Raw genomic sequence first — 15699 nt, 5'->3', positions numbered from 1 at the left:
ATTTTTGTTATGTAATGAAGCGGGTGGTGTGGGAGGAGATAGAGATGTTCATGATTTTCTTTTTTCTTCAAATCGTCTCCTTCAAACTAACTTTGGAAGGATGAAAGGATGCAGTATCATAACACATGTGAAAATGGCAACCTCAAATACCTAAATTAAAAAAAAAAAAACATGAGTAGATGGTATTTATTGAAAAAGATTTTATTTGATTTTTTCTATTTTAGCATTAAGCTGACATGTTTAATTTAGTGATTTTAATTGGTTGACAGTGTAAAATTGTTTTACACTGTCAGTCTATTCTAATTAATCTCTTATTATTTTTAGTAGCGTGTGAGACATTTTTTTCAAGTATTTTTTTTTTTTTTTTTTACAAAATCAAGTAAATTTTTAACAATAGTATAATATGGGGCCTTTTTATCAAGTAATTATTTTTAACATTTTTTTTGTTCTAAGGCGATTGCCTTGTTGGTCTTACCCTCAGGCGGACTACATTTGTTTTTGTGCAATTTATAGTATCGAGTTTATATTTACTCTAGTTGTCATCCTCTTGCAAAATAGGACACATATGATGGTCCGCATACGTGAAAATACCATAAAACATACAGTCATAGAATAATAAAATCGCTAACACTTTATGCAAACCAGAGATCCTCTATAAAAGCATATGAAAATGACAATTTTATTTTAATTGAAGATAAAAGAAAACGGTATATTCTTAAATTGCCTTTGCCCTTGAGTGCTTAAGTATTTATTTCGTATTTTCTTTTATTTGGTGAACATTTTTTTCTTTTCGTGAAATAAGATTATGGAGCACAGATTGCTGTATTTTTTTGAGTCAATACAAGCTAGAGTTTTAACAGTCAAAGATAAAAAGGCTTATGTGACTTGATCATGCAAAAAATAATGGAATATCGAACCGATGTTTTTTTACGTAATCAAATTAACGTTGTTGTTTCAGAAATCAGTTAATGAATGTTTTAAAGACAAAAAATAAAATTAAATGAATGTTTTGGAATGATGAAAGTGAGTGTAAATAACTTGTAGGTGAGTGTAAATAAAATTGGGTGTAAGACTGTAAGTTGCTAACTTATTCCTCAATGGTTTTAGGTGAGTGTAAGTTGTTAATTTACTCATTTGTGTTTATAGATATGTGAAAATTAGCAGCTATATATATATGTACAAATTACACCGAAATAAATAACTCCATATCGTTTTACTCGATATATATTTTTAAAAAATTTCCATCGGATGTTAAGTTAATATCATATAGAATATCCATGCAAAATTCGTGGATCGAACCTCCATTGCGGTGGAGGACTTGCTTCTAGGGTTTCCCTTGCGAGTTTCAGTCATGTTTTATTCCTCAAAGATGCAACGTTAAAACCGTTGTAGTGGAGAAACTCGTAACCGAAAATGATTACGAAGGAGAATTGTTTGAATCAGTGAACGATCCCCTCCTTCCAGCGTCAAATGATCTGTTCGGTGAAGATCAAAGTTACAAAGTTATGGTTCTCAGTGCTCCGGTGTGGATGAGGTTGAGCTTCCACGACGGAGGAGAATGGTGCATGCAGGTTGCAGGCACGTTACCGCTCGAACGCTCAAGTCAATATATGAAAGAGGTGGTTATGTGCGAAGAAATTGGTGAACGAAAGTGTACCTTCAGGGTTCTAACGCTCAGTCACTCATATATAAGAGCGGAGGGTTCTAACCGTCCCCGTGAGATGTGGCTCGATTCACAAAGGCAGTTGGAGATGAGTTGGATGGCGGAGATTGGTTTGAGGCGTACTCCTGTGCGGTGATCTGCATAGGACTAGGCGTGCACCCTCACCGTACTTGGCCTTGTGTGCTCTTGGACTTTAACTCTTTAGGCTGCTTACTACTAGGTTTTTGCTGGCCCGGAACCAAATGTAAAAAATGTAATATAATTCTTATAAACAATGAAAGGATAGTTTTTTTTAGGGAAAAAGGATTGTTTTTCTTATGAAATGATATTGCTTAAAATATAAAAACCAACAAATAACTGTTTATTTCATAAAAAAATGATCATTAATTTATTGATTTTGAAAGAAAGTATATCGGTAAACTTCACTTTTCGAGTGTATACATAAGCTCCCTATGTTTAACCTTGTTACTGATGAATGAAGTAGTTTGGTTTCTGTAATATACTTTTTTCTTCATGTGATGTATTTACCATGGAGTATCGCTACATTAAAATTTTCTTGAACACAGAAACTCAATTAAAAGCGATGAATAAATTTATATTAACATATAAACTCATTTAAAAGCTAAGTTTCGGCGTGGAGATATTGAATAAGCAGATCATAACGTCATGATTCAAAATTACAACAAAATTATCAAAGCAAAGTCTCTTACATACACTGTTATAAATAAGAAATTTATTTTATATTACATTATTTAGCTTGTAAGACACTGTGACAACACACTATTATTTATTTTAGCAGCATGGAAGCACGTAAACACAATGTGCAAGCACACTAGTACTACTATACTATGCCACCCTATACTATATCTATCTAGAAATCACATCCTAGAAGAACCTTGTGATTTCAATTTAGGGACCCATATGTAATTATCCGCTGGGAAAAAGTGACACACAGAAGAGCTTCCTGGTGTAACTCCAAGAACTTGAAATGAAACATGACTTGGTGCCCATTGTGATGTATCCATATGACAAACCGCCATAGCTTCCACCTTATCTCCATTCTCACCAACCAATGAAGCTCTATACACCCTATTATCACTTTCTTGGCCATGACAATAAAAAACAGCATAAGGGTAAGGCACGGTGTGACAAGCCACCATTTTGGGAGCTAGAATTTCCGTTAGAATTTCTACTATAGTGTATTTTTGGAGAGTAACACTTGACTTGGTTTTGTGCAAAGTTACATAACCTTGGATTTCAGATTTTGAAGCAAGAACGTTTTGTGTAAATTCAAGCATAGATTCAAAAGAGGTAGCACATAATTTTACCTCTCCTTTGATAGGTTTACTCTCACATTCTCTTAAAGTGTTTTTCATTGCCATGGCTTGAGGTGAACCTTGAGAGAAAGAGAAGAATTTGAGAAGATATGAGAGTTGGTTTGATGAAAAAGGAAGTGATTCAGCTTTTTCTTTGGACCATAACTTAGGGGAAGTTGATGGGTCTCTCTTAGGAAAATAAATTTGCATTATTTTCCCTACTTTCAAATCTTTCAAAGTGAAGAACACCATTAGTGAAGGATCCATATTATGACTCATATGATCATGATGATGGTTGTTTTGAATTTCCCTCGCTTGGTCTCCATGAGAACACTGCAAAAGTACAAAATGAGAGTTATTAATTAAAATAAAAAGAGAAACGGAGTTTCAAGAGAAGTTAACTTAAACTTTTAACATACCAATAGGATTACTAATAGATGAAGAAGGAGGATCCAAGATATAAAATTTATTCCCATATTTCTATTTTCAACGTTGAATGAGTAGAAAGAGATCGAATTAGTACAGACTCAAGAGTGAAGACTCGGTGCTTGAGTTAAACAACAAGATCTTACTTGGATTATATAAGAACAAAAAAAATATCAAGACAATTTAATTATTAGTACAAATTTTTTATACAGCAGTGCTATATATCCAGAGAAAAAGCTTCCCAAAGTGCTCCCGACACACAATTCAACCAATCAAAATCTGTTATTCCCGGAAAACACGGCAGTCAAGATTTTATTGATCAGCTTCACGAAGTTTCCTTCGCTGTGTTTAGTATTATCGTTTTTTATAAATAAATCTTGTAGCGTTTTATCTTTTTGTTATATTTTTTTAACAAAGAAATATAAACAAGCGGCGAAGCTGACACAATTTTTACGAAGGGACCAAATATAAAGAAGAAATAAAATATATTTTAAAAACTAACATATTATACTGAATCAATAAGTAAAATAATTTCACATTAATTTTTACTTATATTTAATGAAATGACAACGAAGAAAATAAAACCTTACAATAGTTATTTATAAAAGTTGCACTCTATAAAGTTTTAAAAAATAGACACTAAACTAAATACATTATCACTATTTATTTTACTATCTATAGAATTGCAAATAACAGTAATTACCCGTGCTTGGCACGGGCTCCATACCAGTTTATTTTAATATCATCCTTTTTGAACCAACAAAATTGTTTGAAATAACCGAATAATATATTAATGGAGTAGTGACATTCAAAATTATACTAATTATTCAAGATTTGTTTTTTTATTTTTTGGGTAGCCAAAATGTAGCCTCATTGATGTGAAGCCATTCACCACTAATTAAATATAACAAACAAGTTCAAAATAACTACTACTTTTGAGTAAGTTTTCACAAAAATCGTTTTTAAAAATATGAAGTAAAATTCACTTTTTTTAATCTATAACAAACGAAACCTTAATCTACACCTAAACCATGTTGAAAAAACGGTTATTTTTTTATGATGACTTGTGCTCTAACTCACCACTGGATTAATCCAAAATGTCATTTTCTTTCAAAAGAGTCAATTATATACTATTTGACAATAATTAAAAGTAAACAATTAAATTCTCGATGATGATGATAATAATAATAATAATAATAATAATAATAATAATAATAATAATAATAATAATAATAATAATAATAATAATAATAATAATTAAAAAGAGACGATTAATTTGATGATTGATAATAACTAAAAAAATGACGACTTATTTCACTCAAAGACAAAAGTTATTTAATTATATTTCAACAATGCTTGAAGAGTATTATTCCTGTGTTTCCCAACCTTTGACGGGGCTTGCTAGGTGTTTTTAATATGGTCCTCAATTAGGAGTTAGGACGGCGAGGGTGGGAGATATATATGCATGTCATCTTAGTGAATAATGTTTGAGGATTTGTTAACCAATAGACTTGAATGTGTTTGTCTACCTATGTGTTATTAAGAAAAGTGTGCATGTCACGAGTTTTGCTTATATGTGAACTATGTTTTATTGTGATGTAAATTATCATAAGTGTGATCTATTAGTTATGTTGTTAAATGTCCCTAGCTGCTTGATTATAATAAATGTAATCAGAGAGATACGTAGCAGTGTCAACTTGGTTTATATGGTGGTAGCTTGTGGGTGGATTATAGTCGATAGATTACGCCAAAAAGAGAGAACCTTGTGGTTGGCTGGATATAGCTATAGGTGAAATATTAACATGGACGTTTTTGGCTATTTACAAATGCCATTATACAAGGATATGATGATTGACTATTTGGTTATGATAGGAAGTTTTATTTAATGTGCATAAGTTTTTTTTGGGTGGGTGTAATGTGCGTAAGTTAAATAGTTTTGTGTTATGTATAAGTTTATTATTTTTAACAATTAAATTAATAAGTTTTGTTGTATCTTATTTGATTTAATGGTAAGATTTATTAATTCAATAGAAAAAACTAACTTTTACATGATACAAAGTTATTTCATGGCTAAATGTCATATTACTAGAGTCCCTTTCTCTATGATTTGGAGGGTTTATGTAAAAAAAAATGTTTATCTCACTTGTGCACTATAAAATTGATCTTATCTAAATTTGGTTACGAATGATTGGTTGTGGCTGCCTTGGAGCAATGCATTTGATATTTTTTTTTTGTAGATATTTGATTTTTTATTATGCTCTAGATTCGATTGGAATTTTAGATTGGCAAGTGTTTTACATAAGCAAGGAAATTAAAATAATAGAAATTTTGTTTCTTCCCTTCAAAAAAAGAAATTTTGTTTTTTGATAGTGATATGTAACAATTTTATCTCTATTTTGATGTATTTCGTTATAGTTTGTCATTGTCTTTCCCTTATTGGTATTTTGGCCGACGGCGTGCATTGTATCTTGTGCTTGGATATAGTTTTTTTTTTAAGGAGATTCTTTTTGAAAGAGTTTGTTTTCTTTTTGAAAACGTAAGAATGACTAATTGATTAAATATGTTTTTTTTTTTGAGGGAATTGATTAAATATGTTTATACACTATAAAATTTTAAACTTCGTATTTTATATCTATGAAAAAAATACACTTTTATTCCTCTGAAATATTTTTGTTTACACAGATACTTCATGCTGTTAGATTGATATTGGGGTAAATGGGCAATTACCTCCGAAATTGTAAGTTTCGTCAATTATCTCCTGAAATTAACAAAACTTCAATTACCTCCCCTGAAATTGCATAACATTAATCAATTTATCCCCTCCGTCAAATTTTTATGTTAGTCAACATCACGTTTTGCAAATACCCCCTGAAGTTTATCACTGAAAAAAATATAAATTTTCAAGTTCAGGGGGCATTTTGCACATAAGTGCAAAACTTCATGAGGGTATTTGCAAAACGTCATGTTGACTAACAGAATAATTTGACGGAGTGGGTAAATTGATTAACGTTGTGAAATTTTAGGGTGAACTAATCATCTTAGATAACTTAATTTTTTTAAAGGGTTGGTCCCTCACCACAAATATTTCTCCATACTCACCGATCAAATATCAAACTTTGGACCAAAATATTATTGGATTTAAGTATCTACCATATATGTCACATTATGTTGGTTCAGCTTTAATTTTTTTGAACGATTTAGTACAATTATATTTTTTTACAGCTTAGTCGAAATAGCAAATAAATATGACACGCACACCAAGACACACACTATCAGATGACAATACTTGAACTTGAACCTGGAACCAACATTCCATATGACCTAGAAACTGTCAAAGCAACCAACAACGGGGGACTACTATAGTTGTGTTTAGGACATTATAAAAAGTCATCCTACATTTTTGTTTAATATGAGATGAATTAAAATGATTTTTTTAACAAAAAAAAACTTATAATAAAAGTAATGAAAATTTAGACCTAAAATTGAATTTTGAGCTATATCTTGTGCTAGAACTTTTATAATGTTTTAAACTTTTCTTAAAAAAACATTTAAAATTTAAGCTAACTTAATAATAAGACTATTTTTTTTTCCCGAAGGATTAACAATAGGACAAATCAAAATTGCTTGCAGGATAATTTTATACAAAAAAGTGATTTTTTTTATGAGAACAAAAAAAACCGTTTGCAAGGACAAAAATATATTTAACCATATATATGATGCAACATATATTGTTTAAGACATATTAGAAATGAGAAGATTAAAATATCTGTCTTTGAAAAATGCTAGCGACACATATTTTTCAACGTCTCCATTTGATTGGTTAAAATTCACATGGATCCCACCAAATTTATATGAGGCTCACATGATTTAGTAAGACCTATATGAATTTTAACCAATCAAAGAAAATATATTAAAAAATGTGTATTAAAATATGTGTTGTTAACATTTCTAATTTTCTTTTTTCTAAATTTTGACGGTTTGTTTTATATACATTCCTAGTAGTGGTTATCTTTGTTCAAGTATTTAAATAAGAGCATTGTACCGACCCTAGTTGGATTTAATAGAAGACAATTATACTCTCATAATATAATGAATCAAAGTTCAAATTCTAAATGAGAGAAATATTCATTTAGACATTGTATGAGAGTTTAGAAGGAAGGGGAAGGAAGGACTATGGAGGGTGAGAAATATAGGGAAAAATTGAGAAATCATTCACTTTTTTTGAAAGAATATTTTTTTAGAGAGTGATAAATTAATGCTATGATTAATATATTTTTAATTTTAAAAATATGATAACAACATTATTAAACTTGAAGAGTTTATATAAACTCTCTCAAACCTCCAAAACACTCCTTCAATACAATTATTGACCTTCTCAAATGAGGAGGGTTTTAAATTTTGAAGAAAAATAAACCCTCAAAACCATATCTTCCCAATGCTCTCTATTTATTCCACTTACTCCCTCCTTTTTTCCCAAACCCTCTCTCACTTTCTTTCCAAACTCGCAAACAAAACCTTAGCGCCCACTACACATCAAATAAAATCACCTCGAATAGAAGAACCTATAAGAAACAAACCAGATTAAAAGAAAAGATGATTACAATTGTATCACAATATAATAATAATAATAATAATAATAATAATAATAATAATAATAATAATAATAATAATAATAATAATAATAATAATAATAATAATAATAATAATAAGGCTTAGTAGTATTGACTTGGGATCTGGGAGTGTGCTCCTCCTTGAGGTTTCAGGTTCGATTCTCTCCGGTGCCAATTTAGGTGAGCTAATTTAGCTTCTTAAAAAATAATAATAATAATAATAAATAATAATAATAATAATAATAATAATAATAATAATAATATAATAATAATAATAATAATAATAATAATAATAACATTTTTTATGATTATAGGATAGGGATGACCGAGAAACTGAATTAGAGATTAGAGATGGAGAAATAATGGTTAGTAAATAGTATGTCACTTTTTGTCCAGACACGTTAGTATTTTTCTTCATCTGAAAAAAACAGAGTTAATAAAGATGTGACATTTTTATTCTAGTAAATACAATTATAATAATAATAATAATAATAATAATAATAATAATAATAATAATAATAATAATAATAATAATAATAACATTTTTTATGATTATAGGATAGGGATGACCGAGAAACTGAATTAGAGATTAGAGATGGAGAAATAATGGTTAGTAAATAGTATGTCACTTTTTGTCCAGACACGTTAGTATTTTTCTTCATCTGAAAAAAACAGAGTTAATAAAGATGTGACATTTTTATTCTAGTAAATACAATTCATGCTAGCTCCATGAGATATTTCATAATTCATCAATTCTCAAAAGCTAAGTTCTTTTCAACAAAATTAATATGTTGCATTTTCATATATTTTAATTTTAAGCAAGTTGAAAAAGAGTGACTCGGAATAGATCAGACTCCTAGAATAAGCGGATTCACTTTAAATCGTAAAGTGAATAATAACAATCATCAATTAAGAAATTATAAGTAGATATCATAAGTACATCATTGTAAATCATGAATTTGTGATTACAAGTAAATATTATAAGTACATCATTATAAATCATGAATTTGTTAAAAGAGTTGGGATCAATTGAGAATAACAACTTTTAATTTTTCACTTTACACTTTATTCAATTTAAAAGATCTAAATTCTTGTATCACGATGGTGCTTTGGTGAGGTGATAGAATTAAGCATCGGCAAGTTGGAGATCGTATACGGGCACATATGTTTTGGTGTATGAGAGGAGCGGGCTTGAGGTAAATCAATTGTAGAAGTGGTTGAGAGGCTTAACTTTAGTAGATGTAATTAGAGAGAGACATGGCATTGGTGGTGTCAGCTTGGTTTATATGGTGGTAGCTTGTGGGTGGATTCTAGATTACTAACACGGATGTTTTTGGCTATTTGCAAATGGCATTATAAAAAAGGATGGGTACTTTGGTTAGGATTGCTTGTTTTGCTTAATGGTGCATAAATAAGATAGTTTTGTATGTGTACAAGTTTGTTTTTATTATTGGATGAATAGGTTATATCATATTTTATTTGATCTAATTGCATTCGGTTTGGAATGTTTGATTTTTGAATGTGATGTATATATGTGATAATTTTATCACTATCATGATGTATTTGGTTGTATTTTGTCATTGTCTTAAGCTTATTGGCATTTGGCCGACGTGGGTAGTGTACTCTGTTTTTTGTGGCCATGTTCAACACATTTTGTGTTTGCATATAGCTTTTTCTATAACAAAAGGTAAATAATATATTAATGAGTTAAATATGTCTTTTGTTTCAATAAAATTTCAAAATACGTCTTTTGTTTCAATATAATTAATAGTAACAATTTTTTATTTATTAAATTCAAGAGTTTGGTCTAGTGGTAAAACATGCTTTGAATTCAGAGGTCTCGAGTCCAAACTTTCTTAGAGTTTCCAGGGAGAGGTAAGTTACATTTATAAGGTTGAATTCGAATTCAAGACCTTAATTAAGTTGGAAGAGAGTCCTTATCATCTCATTAAAGATATTGGGTTAATAAAGTATGATAAACTACGAGTAAATTAAAACAACACACATACAATTATTGAACAAAAACATCAAAAATTTAATTGGACGTAAAAAAAGATTGTATGAGATAAAATGTTGAAAAATAATTTTAAAAAGTTTAATTTGTATACATTGTGAGTGAATGTTACACTAAAATCAAATTACAACCATTTAAATGAATTATTTTAAAAGTAGTTATGAATAAAGTCAAACATGTTTATTAATTAGAAAATTCTATGAGACAATTATTGGGACTGCATTGGTCTCTGGGGGTGGGTGTGGAACTTCCTTCAAGGAGATTATTGTTAAGGAAATGTGAATCTTTTTTACCAATTGACGACAATGGCAGAAAATTAATTGCTCTTTGGATTGATCTTGGAAAATACTACTTCCTCCGTCTCTAAATAATAGTCGTTTAAGGTTTATGCATGGTTATTAAGGAAATGATTAATTGTGTTGATTTTGATGGTAAAAGTAGTGTCATTTACTAAAACACCCTTATTAATTGTAGTTAGTGGAGTATAATAATGGAAAATAATAATAAATGCTGCATTGGTATTCTAAAATGACAATTATTTTGAGAAAAAGAAAAATTGGTAAAGAGACAATTATTGTGAGACGGGGGAATAGCCATATCAATAAGAGTTTTTTTTTTTTTTTCCATGTTCATTTAGGGTCGGATTCTTCGTTTATTCTCTTAGACGCCATATTTCAATCTGAATTTGGTCAAAAAATACAAATGTTCAATGTTTGATTAGGATTCATATGGGCTTCCCCTTGAGTATTGAATGCCAATAATTCTCTTTGCAATCACCAGAGGTATTACCATTTCTCTTGCCCTAGATGAAGCTACAAGTAGTAAGCAGTTTGGTTATTATGCTAGAATTTTTGTGAATATTGATTTATTAGACCTCTTGCCTAATTACCTTCTTGTTAAAAGAGATGGTTATGCTTTCACTCTAAATGTAAAGTATGAATAAATAATAATCCCATATTTTTGTTCATACGGTCATGTTATTGGTCATTATTTGGATTTTGGATAATTATTGTACACAAAATAATAAAAAAACGCAAGTTATTGAAGCAAGAAAAGTTGACAAACAAATACACTTTTTTTTCTCTTAATATTGAAGCATGTTATTGGTCCTTTTTTTATATATAATTTTATATAAATATGATTTTTTATTGGTCCTTTTTTTTTTTTAAGAAAATATTAGATTGTCAAGACATCACATGATAAGCCTTAACATATGTTTTACATATTCCTTCAAAAAAAAATATGTTTGCATATATTTTCGGTCTAAAAAAAGTCAACCAAATTCAAAACATAAGTAAATATTTTTTTTTTGTCAAGCAGCGTAGCGGCTAGAGAAATTCACATTAAAGTGAATAAGTGAGGTGTCCGAAGTTCGAACCTCAACCCCTACATAAATTATGCATTATCCCTTATCAAGTGAGCTAAACTCACAAGGATAACATAAGTAAATATTTAATCGTTGTGACTACGAAAGTTCAAACAAAAAGGTATAGACTTGCAAAAAAAATTCCACTAGACTTGATCGGCAAACTAAATGTTTAATGTTAAATTGTTCTTAAATTAAATGACTTAAATCGATATAACAATTAAGTTTAAATAGCATGAATGTAGAAATACTTGGAGTTAAAAGACAAACATATAAATGACTTGAAAGTTAAAGGCTTAATTGCATTTTTGGCCCCCTATCTTTCCAAAACTTGCGGTTACAGCCCCCTAACTAATTTAAATACAAAACAGCCCCCTAAGTATTGAATCTTTGGCAGTTTTGGCCCCCCAAGGCCCAAAAAAAAAAATAAAAAAATGACACGTGGCACCTCATTTAGGGTGCCACGTCAGCGTTGGGGGCCAAAACTGTCAAAGATTCAATACCTAGGGGGCTGTTTTGTATTTAAATTAGTTAGGGGGCTGTAACCGCAAGTTTTGGAAAGATAGAGGGTCAAAAGTGCAATTAAGCCAAAGTTAAATTGCCGGAAATGATTTTAGAAGTAATGTTGCCAGAAAGTAAAGAACCAAATATGTGGAAGGTCAGATAGTGAAATAGATGCTTACTAACATTTTCCTTCTTTTGGACACACTGTATAATTAAAACTAGAGACATGAGCAGTGACGTAGCATCAATATTTTTCTCAAATGGATGCATAACAGAGGCACGTGGTCACGTGCTATCTCTCATTGCATGGGCGTTGAGAATCTACCTATAAATAGAGGATTAACAAGTCATAAAGGATCATCCATCAAAACCTAAAACACACATTGAAGGCTTTAATTTGATTCTTAAGATGAGACCTGCTCTTGCTTTACTGCCTCTCTTTCTTTTCTTGGTATGTTCACTTTTCGTGGTTTCATTAACAGCACCCATAATTTATTCAAAATTAAATAATAGTACCATAGTATTTCCAACAAAAAAAAAATGATAGTTTTGTGAAAAAAAAAATAAATATTCTTTACTGTCATATCATTTACAACATTGGTATTCTTAACAACATTGGTATCTTAGCCGAGTTTATATTGTCATATATCAATTTGAAACAACTGTTTTTATGTTTACATCATGCTAACAAATGTCTAAGGACATTATTAAAATTTGTCTTAAAATATAAATCAAACACATATAAAATAATAATTACGCAACTTTTTCTTACAATAGTTATCACTTTTAGTACTTAAGAACATTTGTTAGCATTTTTTTCTTCGACGGTGCAACGCTTACTAACATACATTTTTTTATAGGAAAGGAACCCTTACCAACTAATTAAGCTATGTTTTAAAAACCGACTTGCTGATTGACCATATAAGAGTAGAGATTCTCTAATAAAGAAACCACACTCTCCTTTTGTTCCCTATAATTATTGCTCTCGTTCCTCGTTCTCTGTATGTGCGTATGTTGAACGCCCCTTTCTTTTTTCCACACAAGCTGCTTCCAGCAACTTTCTATTTCCATCACCTTTTTCTGTTTGTTTTTTTAAAGAGAACCAAAACCAGTTCCGGTTCACTAAACCAGTCAAATAGTTGGTTTTGATCAAATTTAGTTGAGTCTAACATATTCTCATGCATGATTAGTCTATCACAAGTTAAAATGAATTAACTTTTTTATTGTGTTTAAAACGGGGGAATTTTAATTGTGTTGAAATTCTATTATGTCAACTTTTTTATGTTCATATTATATTCTAGAAACATGAAAGACATGTCAAAATTATTTCTCTTAGGGATAAAAAATAAAACGAAAATTTTTGTGAGGATGAAAACATCCCGTTTTATTTTTTAAGTACTAAAATCAAAATTCGTTATATTTTTAAGAAAGAAAAACTTATTTAACTCTTAAGAGAATGTAGTTCAGTAAGAAAATAATTAATGTGCTTTGACATTTAGCGAAAATCATATAAAAAGATAATGTAACTAAGAATTAAGGAAGTCCAAACCTTTGGTGAGAATACTTTACATAGCTATTTATCTACAAGGTATAGCCTAGTGGTAATAATAGATTGACAATGAAAAGCTCAAGCGGAAAAAACTCAAATATTATCAAGGGTGGTTGTAAAATGGTTATTTGTGTTACACTTTAATTAATAATAATTTTTCGCTTTCCCATTTTTTAAAAACTTCCATAGCTATTTTGAAAGATAGCAACACCGATATTATAAATATATTTGCACCATTAATTTTTCCGCTGTCTTTATTTTTGTGTGTGTGTACAGTTTGCAACAACTATAGAATCAAGAAAAGATCCGGGAGAACACTCAAAACTTGTCATGAAAGACCAAGATACAAAAGAAGATATTCAAGTACTCCTTAACAACAACGCTAAAAAGAATCTCAAGACCCAAAAACCTAATGTTCCTCTTTATGGAGACAATGAAATTGATGCAAAGGCAAACAAGGGAGCCACTAAAGATTTTGAACCAAGACCTAACTTTTTTCTTTACGGAGACAATGCGATTGATGCAAAGGAAAACAAGGTGGCCAATGAAGATTTTAAACCAAGACCTAACTTTTTTCTTTATGGAGAAAATGGGGTAGATGCAAAGGAAAACAAGAGGTCCTATAAATATTTCGAACCAAGACCTAACTTCTTTCTTTATGGGGAAAATGGGGTTGATGGAGAAGAAAACAAGGAGGCGACTAAATATTTTGAACCAAGACCTAACTTTTTTCTATATGGAGAAAAAGGGGTTGATACAATGGAAAACAAAGGGGTCAATAAAGATTTTGAACCAAGACCTAACTTTTTTCTATATGGGGAAAAAAAGGTAGATACCGTGAAAAACAAGGGGTCCACTAATGATTTTGAGCCAAGACCTAACTTTTTTCTTTATGGAGAAAATGGTGTTAATGCAAATGAAAACAAGGGGGCCACTAAAGATTTTAATCCAAGACCTAACTTTTTTCTTTATGGAAAAAATGGGGTAGATGCAAAGGAAAACAATGGGTCCATTAAAGATTTTGAATCAAGACCAAACTTTTTTCTATATGGGGAAAATGGGGTTGACGCAAAGGAAAACAATGAGGCCACTAAAGATTTTGAACCAAGACCTAACTTTTTTCTATATGGAGAAAAAGGGGTTGATACAAAGGAAAACAAGGGGGTCAATAAAGATTTTGAACCAAGACCTAACTTTTTTCTTTACGGAGAAAATGGTGTTGATGTAGAGGAAAACAAGGGGCTCACTAAAGATTTTAAACCAAGACCTAACTTTTTTCTATATGGAGACAATGAGGTTGATTCAAAGGAAAACAAAGGGTCCATTAAAGATTTTGAACCAAGACCTAACTTTTTTCTTTATGGAGAAAAAGGGGTTGATACAAAGGAAAACAAGGGGCTGACTAAAGATTTTGAACCAAGACCTAATTTTTTTCTTTATGGAGAAAACGAGGTTAATGCAAAGAAAAATGAGAGGACCACTAAAGATTTTGAACCCATACCTAACTTTTTTCTTTATGGAGACAATGGTAATGATGCAAAGGAAAACAAGGTGATCACTAAAGATTTTAAACCAAGACTTAACTTTTTTCTTTATGGAGACAATGTCATTAATGATGTTAAGGAAAAGAAGGATTTTGAGACCAAATCAAGTGTTGCTAAATATGATGCATAAACGTAACAATGAAATTGAATGCAACTAATGTAACATAATTAAATAAGTTGTTGCTGCTATATTTCAATGATTACTAAGTATGTATGTGATGTATTATGCTTTTTAATAATTTTATGCTTGTGAGGTTAAGATATTGCTATGGAACTTCCACTTATTTACCAAGAATTGAATGTAGCATTAGTGATTATTATAATGTTTCATTGATATTAACAGTACATACTTTTTTTTGGCAGATGTTCCTATCATCCTCATATAAAAAAGGCTTAATTACACTTTTGGCCCCCTAAGTTTCCCAAAGTTGTGATTTTCGCCCCCTAAAAAAAACAACTCTTTTCAGGCCCCCTAAGTTTACTTTCTGTTGCAATTTTGGCCCCCCACGCCAATTTTGACCCAGTCAACGCTGACGTGGGCGCCACGTGTGTAAATTTTTAATTATTTTTGTATTTTTTAATATTTTTTTATTTTGTAATTAAAAAAATAAATAATAAATAAAATTTTCTATTTTTAATTTTTGTAATAAAAAAAACAAAAACAAAATTTGTAATAAAAAAACAATAAAAAATTATTTTTTTGTTTC

The 15699-nt window shown here is 30.1% G+C and overlaps 2 protein-coding genes across 2 annotated transcripts; one reads left to right on the top strand and one right to left on the bottom strand.

Moving 5' to 3' along the window:
* Positions 1-2351: 2351 nt before the first annotated feature.
* On the bottom strand, positions 2352-3549 carry LOC146942531 (BURP domain-containing protein BNM2C-like). The gene is made up of 2 exons (XM_085758050.1): positions 3399-3549; positions 2352-3312 (listed from the first exon to the last, which is right to left on the bottom strand). Exons 1-2 carry the CDS (start codon positions 3453-3455, stop codon positions 2542-2544), a joined length of 828 nt encoding a protein of 275 aa, XP_085614176.1. The 5' UTR covers positions 3456-3549; the 3' UTR covers positions 2352-2541.
* Positions 3550-12263: 8714 nt separating this feature from the next.
* Positions 12264-15266, top strand: LOC146942530 (uncharacterized). The gene is made up of 2 exons (XM_085756558.1): positions 12264-12350; positions 13725-15266. Exons 1-2 carry the CDS (start codon positions 12309-12311, stop codon positions 15120-15122), a joined length of 1440 nt encoding a protein of 479 aa, XP_085612684.1. The 5' UTR covers positions 12264-12308; the 3' UTR covers positions 15123-15266.
* Positions 15267-15699: the final 433 nt, after the last annotated feature.

This window comes from Medicago sativa, chromosome 3 (genome assembly GCF_051527215.1).
Source record: "Medicago sativa cultivar Bolivia chromosome 3, Bolivia_mono, whole genome shotgun sequence".
Taxonomy (NCBI): Eukaryota; Viridiplantae; Streptophyta; class Magnoliopsida; order Fabales; family Fabaceae; genus Medicago; species Medicago sativa.
Note: the sequence above shows the minus strand (reverse complement) of the source record. Positions and strands in the feature narration are given on the sequence as shown.

Excerpts from the sequence above, each read along its gene's own strand:
- LOC146942530 (XM_085756558.1), top strand. The coding sequence starts at position 12,309 with ATGAGACCTGCTCTTGCTTTACTGCCTCTCTTTCTTTTCTTG. Across the intron at positions 12,351-13,724 it reads TGCCTCTCTTTCTTTTCTTG|TTTGCAACAACTATAGAATC; the intron begins GTATGTTCACTT and ends GTGTGTGTACAG.
- LOC146942531 (XM_085758050.1), bottom strand. The coding sequence starts at position 3,455 with ATGGGAATAAATTTTATATCTTGGATCCTCCTTCTTCATCTATTAGTA. Across the intron at positions 3,313-3,398 it reads ATCTATTAGTAATCCTATTG|TGTTCTCATGGAGACCAAGC; the intron begins GTATGTTAAAAG and ends GTACTTTTGCAG.